Here is a 14,108-nt window from a genome sequence, read left to right as displayed (position 1 = left end):
GAAACAGAGGGGAGAGAGTGAAGGAGCTTTGACTTAGACAGAATAATATGAAAAAAGGCCATTTAACTAAAGTAAAATTACTTCCAAAAAACGTTCCATGAGTAGAACATGTCCTCTAGAGCAGAAAAGTGAGGAAAAGTCAGCAGGAAGTGTGAAGAGGACAGCCAGCCACCCCCCAAAAGTCACCCCAGTATAACTTACAGGTACAAAACCAGTCCAGGAACTTTGACCACCTCCAGGTAATGTTAGGTGGAGCTGGGTGTGACATCTGAAATCTTCTTGGGGGACAGTAGGTCATGGGGGACTTGACTGAGTAGAGCTTGAGTGTTGGTATGAGGACATATTGTAGTTGCAATTAAATAATAATGAGGACACTGGACATCATTGACTGGCTGTGTAGTACGTGTATGTGTCAGAGTTTTCAGACTTGAATGTTCGAAACCCTGTGGACAGGATGTTTGGTGCTTCTGTGTGATGGTTGAGCAGAAATCGCCCACCAAAAAAATCTTGCAGCTTTGAATGTTGCTCTCTTAAAAAAAACTAAAATCTGAAAAGCTATACATTTAGTGTTTTTCCTTACTCTGCGCTTTAGCAAGTTAGCCAATTGTTTATGCTTACTTTGATGGCTAATATCTTCTTCTTAATAAAATTGCTTTAACAGATATCTATACACATACTGTACTTAGAAATATAGCCATATATATTTTTTTTTTATCTGGTAAACATAAATTGTATATCTATCTTGGCATATCTTTTGGAGTTTTCTCCAGACAAAGAAACATAAACAGTAAAAACAATCAAAAACTTTCTGAAGTTGCGAATAGAAATGTAAAATATTTAAAAACAATTAGCCTCAATGACAACTGCTCTATAAAAATAGTTGTCATTTAATCAAAAATACCATGTTATTTTAAAATACTACCCTATTGAATATTATATGAAACTGCAGGAAAAAAATAGATACAAAATAATAACCACTTAAGGCCGGACAGGTATGCATAGTTTTAAGCATCCATACTATGTAGAGTTGGAGCTTAATAATCCAAAAAGAAAAAAATGGTAGTTTTCGGAATGCAATTTCCTAAAGCAACCACATGCAAAGCTGAATAAATATGTCTTTGTTGTCCTCCTTTTGAATATCATTTTTAAGCCACTGAGGTGTGAAGGGGTAGAAATGTTGTGAAAGAGCTAAGCTCCTCTGAACTGCAGCCTTGAATGGTGGGCCTGATCATAGACAGTGCTGTAATGGCCTGGGCTAGTTCATCCATGTTGATGCCACTGTCAGGTCCTGCATTGTATCTTCGGCCGTAGCTGGTGGATGTCAATGAGGATGAGGAGAAATTCATGCTAAAGCTAGAACCAGTGGCATCAAAGCTGCTCCTTCTTGAGCCAGATCTTGACCCTGTCCTTGAGCCAGAGCGAGAGCCGGAGGCAGACCCAGAGCCACTTACGTTGTAAGGACTGTACAGGCCTTTGCTAGACTGGGATGAAGCTTCCAGAAGTCGCAAGCCAGATCCTTCCTCAACCATACTTCTGTCCATGGCATCTTTATAAGAAATCTTGAGTTTGGTTTTTGGGCAGGTCAGGTATTTAGAGTAGGCACTTACATCTCTTAGCTTTTGGGCAGTGCGAGCATCAATGGTACTCTTTCTGATGGCCTCCTCTAAAGAAACTCTTCCCTCAACATCTGGTTCTATGAGACCACCAGTGAGGTATTGCACTTCCAGAAATCGCTGACCAGCTTCATAATACAGCCAACCTTTCTTGAGGGCTTGGGAGGCAGACATCCTCACTTTAGTTCTGGGGTCCTCAAAGCCATTGAAGGCTTTCTGAGCCAGGTTTAATCTGTCAACCATTATCTTATCAACAAGATCCTTCTCAGTTGCATCAGCGACAGAGAATTTCTCCCCTGTTGCAGGATCAATTATGCCTCCAGTGCAAGCCTGTGCCTCCAGCAGTCTCTGGCCAGTGATGTTGTCAACCAGATTCCTGTGCATAGCCTCAGTGATTGAGACTTTCTCTAAGGTGTCAGTGTCCAGAATTCCAGCCACTGGGCCAGTGACCTCTGTTGGATCATTCCATATGGTGGCAGGGGTTCTGATTGAGGTGGAGGAGGTCGATCCGATGGAGGAGGATCGGGAACGGAAGCCACCCATATTTCCAGATAGCATGTCAGCAAATTCAGTGATGGCCAAGTTTCCGGAGCGGTACTGATCCAGAGAGGACTGGTCAATGAGAGCTCGGGCAAGGGCGTCATCAATGTCATATTGCCGGCCTGATCTCCTGTCAATGATGATAGACTTCACAGAGCCATCAGATGAAGTGATGGTAACCTCTTCCCACTCACATTCCTGCTCTGACAATTCCAGGTAGGTCTGATGGTCAATGAGCTCTTTACGGTACGCTTCGTACACTGACATCTCTTTGCCAGACTCTGGGTCCACAATGACCACTCTGCGTTTGCGCACGGAGGACTTTGAGGATGCCTTTCTTTCTCGTTTCTTCTCTTTCAGCAGCAAGAGCACAAGGCCAGTGTCTGGATCTGTAATGCATCTCTCCATCAACCCTAGGTAAGTTAAATTCTCTTCAGTGTTGGGATCAAAGAATCCCTTGGTGTCATCAGATGGGTCAGTGAGGATCTCATTCATTTCCTCATCAAAGAAGCCACGTTTGTAAGCCACCTCTACTGGCAAGCGATGACTCTCCTCTGGATCAATGATTCCTCCTGTGGCAATCTGGGCTTCAAGGAGACGGATGCCATGATCTTTTAGAATGAGACCTTTCTTCATGGCCTGGAAGAGAGAGATGGTCTTGCCTGAGTAAGGATCTTTGTAGCCTGTCACGGCCCGTTCTGCAGAGAGAAGCTTGTCTTTAAATTCTGGACCCACAATGCCCATCCTCACAGATTCATTGACTGTCAGTTTAAGGTTCTTGATTGGGTCAATAACATAGCCTGTTGCGGCTTGGGCCTCAAGCAGCTCAAAAGCTGTCCCTGGTCTGATCATATTCTTCTTCATGGCTTGGTAGATGGAGAGACGCTCTCTGTTGGTCTCCACATACACTCCAGCAATACAACTTTCGCCTTCAATATATTTTTGGAGTCTACTGCTGATTTCCTCTACACTCACCAGACCTTCATTCAGTTCTGTGAGGGTCTTCTGGTCAATGATCTGTGAGCGGAACAGCTCCTCCATGGTGATCTGCTTTCTAAGACCCTTGAACATCAGCCTTCTGTCGGCAAGTGAGAGGAAACGCAGGCCAGTTTCAGGATCAACCTTACATCTCTTGAGCAGATTTGCATAGGAAATCTCTTCTTCTGTAAGGGGGTCCACATATCCCTTCACCTCATCAGACAGCCTCTCCATTGTCTCCCTGTTAATGTAACCACGGCCTGTGGCAACATCTGAAGGAAGGTGGAAGTTGAACTCAGGGTCCATAATACCACCTGTGGCTGTTTGAGCTTCAAGAAGCTTTAGAGCATATTCCTCAGTGACAAGGTTCTTTTTCACTGCTTGGAAGAGAGAGATGATCTTGCCACTGTATGGGTCTCTGTAACCAGTTACTGCCCTTTCAGCAGAGAGAAGTCTGTCGTGGATCTCTGGGCCAACTACACCTTTACGGACAGCCTCATCAACTGTGAGCATTTCATTTTTGACAGGATCAACCATGAATCCAGTTGCAGCCTGAGCCTCCAAGAGAGTCATAGCTACTTCAGACTTCATGAGGCCCCTCTTCATTGCCTGGTAAATGCCGATCTTGTTGTTAGAGTCTGACATGACACCAGCAACACTGCCTGTGCCATACAAATATTTTTTCACACTCTGCATCTCCATGATCTCACGGATGGTCTTCTTCTCTTGTTTCAGCAGGTTGTAGGTTTCTTGGTCAATGACGCGAGCACTGTAGAGCTCTTCAATAGTAATTCTTCGTCTAATTGTATTGCATGTTTTGACGTTCTCCCCTCGGATGATTTCTCTCTGTTCCATGATCTCGATGATGATGATTATCATGCGTTCCTTTGTTATTTGGCCAGCCCGGTATTCTTCCATGAGTTTAGCCCTTTCTGATTCTGGGATCAGATTTGAGCTCATGATATCCCAAAGGGACATGGGCTTGTCACCAAAGCCTTCAATTGGAATATCAACCTGGGTGCCAGATAGGTCATGCTGGGTCTGTTCCTCGGTGTACAGGTAAGTCTTTTCAACTATTGTTGGTGATTGTGGCTTGGAGAGAGTCAGCAGGCAAAGTCCTGTGTCTGGGTCACTCATGCATTTATCTTTCAGCTGCTTGTATGACACATTCATATCTGAAGTGGGGTCAGAGAACCTCTTGTTGTCATCTGTAGGTTCAGAGAGAGTGTTGGCCATTTCTTTACTGTAGAATCCACGCTGGATGGCCACATCATTTGGAAGACGGTGGCTGTTTACTGGATCAATGATTCCACCAGTGACCATCTGTGCCTCAAGGAGGGGCATTGCTTGGTCCTTTGGAATTAGTTCTTTCTGCATGGCTTGAAAGAGGGCAATTTTGTTTCCAGTGTATGGGTCTTTGTAGCCTGTGACTGCTTTTTCAGCAGAGAGCAGTTTCTCATGAAGTTCGGGACCGACAAGGCCTGATTTCACAGCTTCATCCACAGTCAAGAACTGATTTTTCAGTGGGTCTACAATGAATCCCGTGGCTGCCTGAGCTTCAAGCAGTGCCACACCCGTGGTCTGTCTGAGGAGCGTTTTCTTCATGGCTTGGTATATACTGAGCTTCTCTTTAGTCTGGTCATTGTAGATACCAGCAATGCTGTCTGAACCTTGTAGGTATTTATTGACAGATTTATCTTTGCTAACTTCTGCTGCTGTCTTCTTGCCTTGCTGAACTGCATCAAACGTTGCTTTGTCAATGATCTTAGAGTCGAGCAGTGACTTGCCTGGTACCATAGTTCTGAGTCCTTTAAAGTTGCCTTTCTCCTGTTTCATTGCTTCTTTTTCATTAATGACTGTGATCACAATCTTTATGATTTTTTCAATTGTGAATTTGCCTGTTCTGTACTGTCTAATCAGATCTTGTCTTTGCTCGTCAGTAAGGTATTCAGAATTTAGCATCTGCCAGATAGTGACCTTTTTGCCTTTGAAGGGTCCACTTTCTACCTCCATTGTTGCCTGATTCATGGCATCTTTGGTCTGTGCCTCTGTGTATTTGTGCTCCTCTTTTGAGTTGATAGCTTGATCAGAGAGGGGCAGAAGCTGAAGGCCCGTCTTTTTGTCTGTGACACACCGCTTTTGGAGTTGCAGATATGTGACATTTTCTTGAGTGTTGGGGTCATAGAAACCCTTGATGTCATCTGTTGGATTGTTTAGCAGCTTGTTTGTCTGATCATCAAAGTATCCCCGTTTGCAGGCCACATCATGGGGAATGCGATGACTTTTCACTGGGTCAATAATACCACCTGTCGTCATCTGTGCATCAAGAAGTCGGATTCCCTGATCTTTATTGATGAGGTCCTTTTTCATTGCCTCAAACAAAGACACAGTCTTGCCAGTGTAAGGATCCTTGTAGCCAGTGACAGCTCTTTCAGCAGACAACAGTTTTTCATGAAGTTCAGGACCAACTAAACCTGCCTTAACAGCCTCATCAACTGTGTGCTTCTGATTATTGACAGGGTCAACCATGAACCCAGTTGCAGCCTGTGCTTCCAGCATATTTAAAGCATGAGTGGGTCTCACCACCTCCCGCTTCAAGGCTTGATAGAAGGACAGTGTTTCTTTAGTTGAGTCGATAACTACACCAGCAATGCAGTTGGTGCCTTTCAAAGACTTGTGAACATGGTCCATCTCAGACACTTCCTTGACTGTTTTATTGCCTTTGTGTAGTTTGTTGAACAGGTCTTTGTCAATGATTTTGGATTCCAAGAGCTCAGTGGCAGGCACAGGTGCTCTCAAACCATCAAAAGCAATTTCATTCTTTTTCTCTTTCTCCTCAGCAACAGTTATGACAATCTTGATAATTTTCTCAATTGTGATTTTCCCTGTCTTGTACTGGCGGATGAGATCCTTTCTCTGGTCATCTGTGAAGTACTCAGAGTTGATGATTTCCCAGATTGTAATAGTTTTTCCCTTGAATTTTCCAAAAGGTACAGAGATATTTGTTTTGTTGAAGACATCCTTTGCTTCTTCATCAGTATATGTTCTTGCACTGAGAGCAGCATTCTCTGAGATGGGCAGGATCATCAACCCTGTTTCAGGATCTGTAGTACATCTTTCCATCAGCTGTTTGTAGGTGAGGTTTTCCTGGGTATTTGGGTCAAAGAATCCTTTGGTGTCATCTGTGGGTTTCTCCAGGATTTTCTTCATGTCTGCGTCCAGATAACCCTGTTTGAGGGCAGTTTCAATTGGCACACGGTGACTGTTGACTGGATCGATGATTCCACCTGTGGCCATCTGAGCATCAAGTAGTCTGATGGCCTCACTCTCCACAATAAGACCCTTCTTCATGGCCGCAAAGGTTGAAATCTTTCCGCCTGTGTAAGGATCTTTGTAACCACTGACCGCTCTTTCAGCAGAGAGCAATTTGTTGTGCAGTTCTGGTCCTACGAGTCCCTCTTTCACTGCTTCATTGACTGTAAGCTTCTTGTTCTTGATGGGGTCAACTACGAAGCCTGATGCTGCTTGTGCTTCCAGTAGAATTAAGCCAGTGCTTTGTGAAATTTTCATTTCTTTCATGGCTTGATAGATGGACATCTTCTGGTTTGGATGCACTAGGAGGCCAGCAATGCAGTTATTTCCCTTGAGAATTGTCTTAAGTTTGTCTGTTTGGCTGAGGTCCTGCACGGTGGTTTTGCCCTTCTTCAATTTATCAAACTCTTTCTTGGTCAGAAGTCCAACATCAAAGAGTCTACTTGCAGGTACCTTCTCACGAATGCCATCAAATGACAAAGGAGACTCCCCATTTCTGCTGTCAACTTCATCACCTGTGCTTTGACCATTGAGGACTTTCCTTGTTGTCTCTACCATGGTCATGTGAACCAGTTCACCTTCAGGGACCTCATCTGTTTGAATCTGGATCTCACGGGTAAGAGATGCTTGCTGCTGAATCTCTTCAAGATGTTGCAACTTCTCACGGAGCTTCTTGTTTTCATCTTCAAGCAATTTCTCCTGGTCCAGCTTTTTCTTGGCTAGATCCTGCATCTCTTTCTGCTTATTCAGCATGTCCTGCTCTGCTTCCTGTTGTTTCTTGAGGGCAGCATCCATGGTGGCCTTGAGTTTCTTCTTCTCCTCCTCCATCTGCTTCCTCTGCTGTTCCTGCTCATCTTTGAGAGCCTTTCCCTTTCGGACCTCCTCTTCAAACTGGCTCTCTAGCTTCTTCTTCTCATCTTCAATGAGCTTCTCTTTTTTTAGTAGTTCTTCTTTCTCAGCAATGAAGGACTGCTGAAGGAGTGTCTTCTCCTGCTTCATCTGTTCCTGTTGCGCGTTCGCAACCTGGAGTAGGGAGAAAAAGAATAAAATGAGTGACATGATATTGTTGTTCTTCACAAAGTAAATCACTCAAAACAAGAAGATATATGGTATTTTAACACATGCTATGCGAACATTCCACGTCTTCAGAGAGCATACTTAAAATGTAATTGAAATAATATGTATAGTGGCATTCAAAGATTGATTCAGAATATCATAATTCATCACATTATTCATTCTTAGTGTAAGGAAAAGGGAGAGTATTTTGTTAAAGGAAGTATTTTCAAACTGAGAAAGCGTTACAGGAAGGGGTTAACAATGACATAAGCTGCGCTTATATGCCATCTTTGAACACAATACCTCTTTGGACTTATTTTGTAAGTCCTCTGCATCTCTTTTCAGTCTAGACTTCTCTTTCTCGAGGTCAGTGATGGCTTTGCGCAGCTCATCGGCCTCTTTGTTACTGCTCAGCCTCTGCACTTCGAGCGTCTGCACAACAGTCATCTTCTCTTTGGTCGCAAGCTCTGTCTCGTGCAGACGGGCACTGATCTCGTCGGCCTGTTTCTTGAACTTTTTGGCATCTGCCTCAGCTTTGGCCTGAGCATCGCTGAGCTGAGACACCTGCAGTTTGAGTTTCTCTGCCTCAGCTGTTATCTGCAACTGCCTCTGGCGCTCAGTTTCCAAGGATTTCTGAAAGCCTTCCATCTCGTCATCCAGACGTTGCTGCATTTGCTGCTTGTCCTCTAGCAGCTTCTGAGCCTGTTCCTGAGCTTGTTGCTTCTGTCTCTGGAGCATTTCTGCCTCAGCTCTAAGTTTAGAGGCCTCCTGGATGGCTTGCTTCTTTTCTTTAAGGACCTTTTCTGCGAGGGTCCGTTGTTGAGCAAGATCATCCTCTGCAATTTCTCTCATGCGAGCGGCCTCCTGAGCCTCGACACTAAGCCTGGCAGCTTCCTCAGCCAGCTTCTTCATGTTCTCGGCCTCTTCAGCAAGAAACTTCTGTGAGTTATCTTTGTCTTTTTTGATAAGGCGCTGGTTCTCCTCCACAATTCTCTGCTTCAATTTCATCAGTTCCTCCATCTGAACTTTGACTTTGAACAGCTCTTCTTCTACTTGAGCCTTCTGCTTAGAAGCCTCACCGACCTCATCCTTAAGGCGTTGGAGCTCATCATCCAGAAGAGACTTCTGGTTATCTGTCTCATCAAGCTGCAGTTTGACCTTGGCAAGTTCTTGCTCAACTTGAGATTTTTGTTTTATGGTTTTCTCTGCCAGTTTCTTGTGTTTGGCCATCTCAGCATCGGCATGTTGCTTCTGTTTGATCGCTGCTGCCTCTGCTTGGGCTCTCTTTGCAGCCTCCAACTCTGCCGCCTTTCTCAGTCTCTCAGCATCCTCTTGAGCTTTGCCTTGGTTGGCAGCTTCCACCTCTGCTGCTTGCTTCTGGCGTTCAGCTTCCTCAGCTTGTTGACGAAGGAGAGCAGCCTCTTTCTCAGCTTTCTCTTTAGCTTTTTCTGCTTCTTTTGCTACCTTTTTAGCCTTCTCAAATTCTTGTCTCAGCTTCTTCTGAACAAGGCTGTCCTCTTTTTGCTGGACAAGGATGCTTTGCACTTGCTGTTCTGCTGCACTGCATTTCTGTGCTGCTTCTTTAGCTGAAAGGATTTGCCGTTCTGCCTCTTTGTCTGCCTCCTCTTTTTGTATATTGGCCTCAGTAGCTTTCTTTTTGAGGCGTTCAACTTCTTCCTGGGCTGCCTGGCGTTGACGAGCTGCCTCTTGTTCTGCAGCAGCAATTTTCTTAACTTTATCTTCTGCTTCTCTCCTTCGTTTTTCCTCCTCTAATGCAAGCTTCCTCATCTTCTCTGCCTCTTTCTCAGCCTGGATTTTGGTTTGCTGAGTTTCGTCTGCGATGTTCTTGAGTTTGTTTAGTTCCAGCTCCAAATCAAGCTTTCCAGATGAGGCTTTCTCAAAGTTAAGCTTGAGGATGCGAATCTCCTCCTCCACAATTCGTCTTTGTTTGTGAGTATCATCAACAATGGTTTTCTGTCTCTCCAGTTCAGCTTCAGAGGACTTCTTAAGTAGGACTATCTTTTCTTCAATGTCTTGTTTGTGCTGGCTGGCCTGATCTTCAAGAGCTTTCCTCTGGTAAGCTTCATCTTCAGCTTTCCTCCTGAGGCGTTCATTCTCCGCTTCCTTTTCTTTAAGGGCAATCTCAGCTTCAGTTTTGAGGCGAGTCGCCTCATTAATTGCTGCAAGTTTCTCTTTCAGGATTCTCTCAGCCTCTGCTCTTTGTCGGGCGGCTTCATCCTCAGCAATCTGCCTCTGTCTCTTTGCCTCCTCAACAATGGCACGAAGCTTGGATGCTTCCTCAGCAAGGTCTCGCATTTTTGCAGCCTCTGCCACAAGCAGCTGTTTACTCTTTTCTGTGTTGGACATGCTCTCTTTATCAGCCTTGGTCTTCAGTTTCAGAAGGATATCCATTTCACTTTTCACTTTAGCAAGTTCATCTTCAAGGTGTTTCCTTTGCTGCTCCGCAGCACTGACCTCGTTTTTGAGACGGTAGAGTTCGTCGTCAAGTAGAGATCGCTGTTGGTCTGCGTGGTCGAAGTCAGCCCTTAAACGAATAAGCTCTTGCTCTGCAGTGAATTTCTGCTGTGCCGTGGTGTCAGCCAGTTTCCTCTGCCTCTCGAGCTCCTGCTCAGCCATGTCCTTCTGTTTCAGAGCAGACTCCTCTGCTTTGGTCCTCTTCTTAGCCTCTCGTTCGGCGTCGTCCTTCTGTTTTTCAGCCTCCTCCTGGGCAACAGTCTTCTTATGTGCCTCCTCTTCTGCCTGGAGTCTGAGTCGGAGAGCCTCATTGGCCTTCTGCCTCCACTTTTCCAGCTCCTTCTCAGCTTCCTCTCTGGCCTTGTCAGCCTCCTCTTGTAGCCTCTTGAGACGTTCTGCCTCTTCTTTGAGTTGAATAACAGTGCCATGCTCTTGCTTGAGAGACTCTTCCAGCTTTGAAGTCTTTGCAACGAAGGACATGCGCTTGTTCTGGAGCTCGACAGCGGCGCTTTTCTGCGCTGCCTCGTGGGCCACCTTGATCTGCCGTTCCTTCTCAACCTCGGCTTGCTTCATTCGCCTTTCTGCTTCCTCTGCCTGCATTTTGAGATTGTTTAGGTCCTCCAAAGCCCGCTGTTTTAGTTTGGCAGCCTCCTTCTCAGCTTCGGCTTTGAGCTTGAGCTCCTCCTCGGCCTTGCGCTTCTTCTGTGTCTCGTCACTGACCTGTTTTCTCAGCTTTTCTGCCTCCTCTTGAGCAGCTTTTCTCAACCTCTCTGCCTCAGCAGCCTTGTCCCTAAGCTGCTGCAGTTCGGTTTCAGCAGTGCCTTTCTGCTTCACAGTTGTCTCCAGTTGGATCCTGATGATGCGGATTTCCTCCTCTATCTTGGTCCGGCTTTGGAGGGCCTCCTCAACCTGATGGCTCTTGGACTTGATCTGTTGCTCTGAGAGGTTCTTGAGTTCATGTAGCTCTTGCTGAATGTTGTGTTTCTGCTTCTCTGCATCCAAAGCTACTACCTCTCTCTTGCTAACTTCTTCCTGCATCATGAGCTTCAGCTCCTTGGCCTCTTTTTCCGCTTTGGCAACGGCCTTTGCGTGACCCTCTGCTAGCTGCTTTTGCTTGTCTAACTCGGCCTGCATTTCGGCCATTTTTTTCCTGTCTTCCTCTTTAAGTTTCTCAGTAGTTTTCTGTATTAGTGGAAGCAAATGGTACAGAAAAGTCACAATTAAGATCAAGCATGAGGTGTTATGTGTTAAGGTTATGGTTATTGTTAAGGCTAAGGTTAAAGAAAAGGTAAATCAACACATGGTAGATGCAAACTCATGACAATGATGTTAGATTTTTCGAGACAGGATGCGGGTGCAAGGTTAATATGTATGATGCTACCGGATGTGGTTGTGTTGTTTGATGTAATTAATGTATGGAGACGTGAGACATTACTTCACAACACTTCACTTCACAGTCTGAACATCAAGTCATGCGCCTGAAGCCTTTTCCTTTGTAGGATTCTCTTACAAGCATTTGCTGCATTTTTCAATACAAGCAGGGCAACACCACACACTATGAATTACCACAACTTGCTACAATGGTCTGATGCAAGGAAGGATCCTAAATCGAAACACTATCCTTTGAAATGACTATAATGAACAAGTTCAATTTATGCAAACCCATTTGAAATGAATTACAGTCTGGTCAGCCATAGAGGACAGTGGCAGTTGTGAACAATAAGATGATAGGAAAAAGGGAACTTAAGGAATGAAGGGCATTAGGATAGTTTGGAAAAGGCTGCAAGTGTGGCGTTTGAATGAACTTTTATTCCAAAAGTGTTTTAGGAGAGGCTTTGCCCTGCGTGTCTGATAGCCAAGCCATGCTTTGTGTAGCAAGAAAGATGGAGGAAAGGAAAAGCACAGTTACACAATGAGGAAAGCTGCTTTGAGACAAGCTATGTATGATGCAGATATATTGATATAGATCATCTGGACTATAATATCGTTACAGGAAATGAACGTGCATGTGTTGTCAAGAAGAAAATGTTAGAGGAGAATGATTTCTATGGATGATCTGATGAGAGTTACAGAAGACAAGAGTCTGAAGATATGAGTGTGAATACCTGAAGCACTATCACATTTACCTCTTTAGCACCCAAACAAGTCAAGCAATCATCATGACAAAGCACTGGCAAGCAGTTAAGAGAGGCAAAGAAACAAACAAAACATTAGGGTTAGAAAAGAACGGGAGAAAGAAATTTGTGTTAATCTGGAAGAGTGAAGTGGTGAAACATGGCGACCAGAGTACAGTATAACACTAAGGTAGTGTGCAAAATGGAAAATGAGAAGTGACTTTTCCACAATAAAATGTACAGATGACATTTAACATCCATAGAATGATACCTCTGAATAAATACTGCCACCCAACACTAGAGGTCCTGCTCAGCAAAATACACATATCCACAGAGATGGTAACAAACAGAGACCCTACATCCACGAACCCTGATGTACCCTATGTCTTCATTGAGCCTTAGAGAGAAACAGGATCAAGTCAGCAAAATATTTAGTTGTAAATGTAAGTTTTATAAATTCTAGTTTATTCATTCAAAATCCCTTCCAGAGAGAATAGTTTTTGCCACCCATATATAAAACTAGAAACGACATTGCCTTTCTATCCAGGAACAGCAGCAATGACAAAGCATGTCTAGTCACCCATACATTAATTCTATGGGAGTGTGTGTGTGTGTGTGTGTGTGTCAGAGTCTGTGTTTGGTTCGGTTTTGGTTGGATTAGGTTATTAAGGTTATTGTTAGTGTTATTGTTTGGGGAATGCTCCACAATTCCCCGTGGGTTGTCACGCACCTCCTCCTCCTCTAGGCGGCGCTGTGTGTCTGTGATGAACTTGATGTATTGACTGGTGAGCGTCATCAGCTCACTGTAGCGAGTTCTAAGAGTCACATACTACAGACAAAAAGAAAAAAGGATTAGATAAACATAAAATAGGCATCACTTTCACAAACATAGTCCCTAACATGTTAATACATAGATTAAGTAGAATATTCCAGATAATGTATAACATTATGATGTATTACTTGAATAACAGTCACCATGTGCAATGGACAATCAAAGTATTATCAGTAGTATAAGGTTATACTCTCCTCACTAAACACATCTTTGAGGTGGAGACTCACCTCCTGAATGATGTTGTCAGAGGCCGAATCCATTTTGGTTTTCTTCAGGGGTGATGTCAGCGGCTCCACCTGAGCTTTGTAAGCGATCAGTTGAAGTTCGTAGTCCTGAGGGAATGAACAAAAAAACAGTCATTGCAGATGAGGCAGGAAAACAATACAAAATGTTATAGTTCCAACAACCATAGTGCCATGTGCATTTTTATTTCAGATTTACCTTGATGGTGTCAATGTACGCCTTGGCGTATTTCTGACACTCATCAACTTTTTCTTTGTTCTTTTCAATCTCCTCCAGGAGTTTCTGTAAATGACGAATGACACAATATATCAGAGTCAGTTAGCAATAATCCTAACCAAACAGAACATGGTTACTTTCATTCACAAAAAAATGCAAGCTTCTAAGAAAGTGTGTTACCTTCTCCTGGGCCAACTGCTCCTTGAGTGTCTTGCTGTCTGTGATGGGCACGGCCTGGATCTTCTCCTGCCTCTGCTTGGCGTCGGCGATCCAGCAGATGAGCCAGTCGTAGCTCTCGCGGTAGTAGCCCAGCTGCCTGCCCAGCTGTTCCAGTTCCCGCAGGCGCAGGTCGATCTGGGCGTACACGGCCTGCCAGCGGTCCTGGAGGCTGGTGTGGAGCTGGCGGTAGTGCTCGAGCTCCGCGTCGCGCTCGCTGTGCACGCGGGACATGCGCTCGCTGACGGACGCCGCCTTCCCCAGCCCACCCTCCAGCCCGTCGAAGACAGGCTGCTCGCCCTCTGCGTTCTTACGCATGACCTACAAGAGACAAGAATGGGATTTTTTAAAAATGGTGAGAGAGGCTTCTAGTAGTTACCCTGTTCTATTCTGTTCGATTCTTCACAGGTTTACAGTTTATAGAGATTTACAGAGATTCTTTCTACAAGCTACTAGAATGGGGATTTTTTTTAAATGATAAAAACATTCTAGTTGACATACAGGTTCACATTA

The 14,108-nt window shown here is 44.5% G+C and overlaps 1 protein-coding gene across 25 annotated transcripts in view; it reads right to left on the bottom strand.

Annotated features, from left to right (window-relative positions):
* Positions 1–14,108, bottom strand: part of LOC105905367 (plectin-like) — a 155,747-nt gene that overhangs the window by 37,200 nt on the left and 104,439 nt on the right. For 23 of the 25 annotated variants that reach the window (XM_031576557.2, XM_031576559.2, XM_031576561.2 and 20 more), the window contains 6 exons: positions 13,560–13,916; positions 13,362–13,445; positions 13,148–13,252; positions 12,819–12,917; positions 7,803–11,156; positions 286–7,466 (listed from right to left, as the gene is read on the bottom strand). In XM_031576557.2, coding sequence (XP_031432417.1) covers positions 1,146–7,466; positions 7,803–11,156; positions 12,819–12,917; positions 13,148–13,252; positions 13,362–13,445; positions 13,560–13,916 — 10,320 coding nt within the window. In that variant the 3' untranslated portion in view covers positions 286–1,145. Of the gene's footprint in view, positions 1–285; positions 7,467–7,802; positions 11,157–12,818; positions 12,918–13,147; positions 13,253–13,361; positions 13,446–13,559; positions 13,917–14,108 lie in introns of those variants that run through there. The other 2 variants (XM_031576569.2, XM_031576570.2) reach the window with 2 other exon arrangements.

The sequence above is a fragment of the Clupea harengus genome, chromosome 11 (assembly GCF_900700415.2).
Source record: "Clupea harengus chromosome 11, Ch_v2.0.2, whole genome shotgun sequence".
NCBI classification, from domain to species: Eukaryota; Metazoa; Chordata; class Actinopteri; order Clupeiformes; family Clupeidae; genus Clupea; species Clupea harengus.
This window is presented reverse-complemented; position numbering and strand designations above follow the sequence as displayed.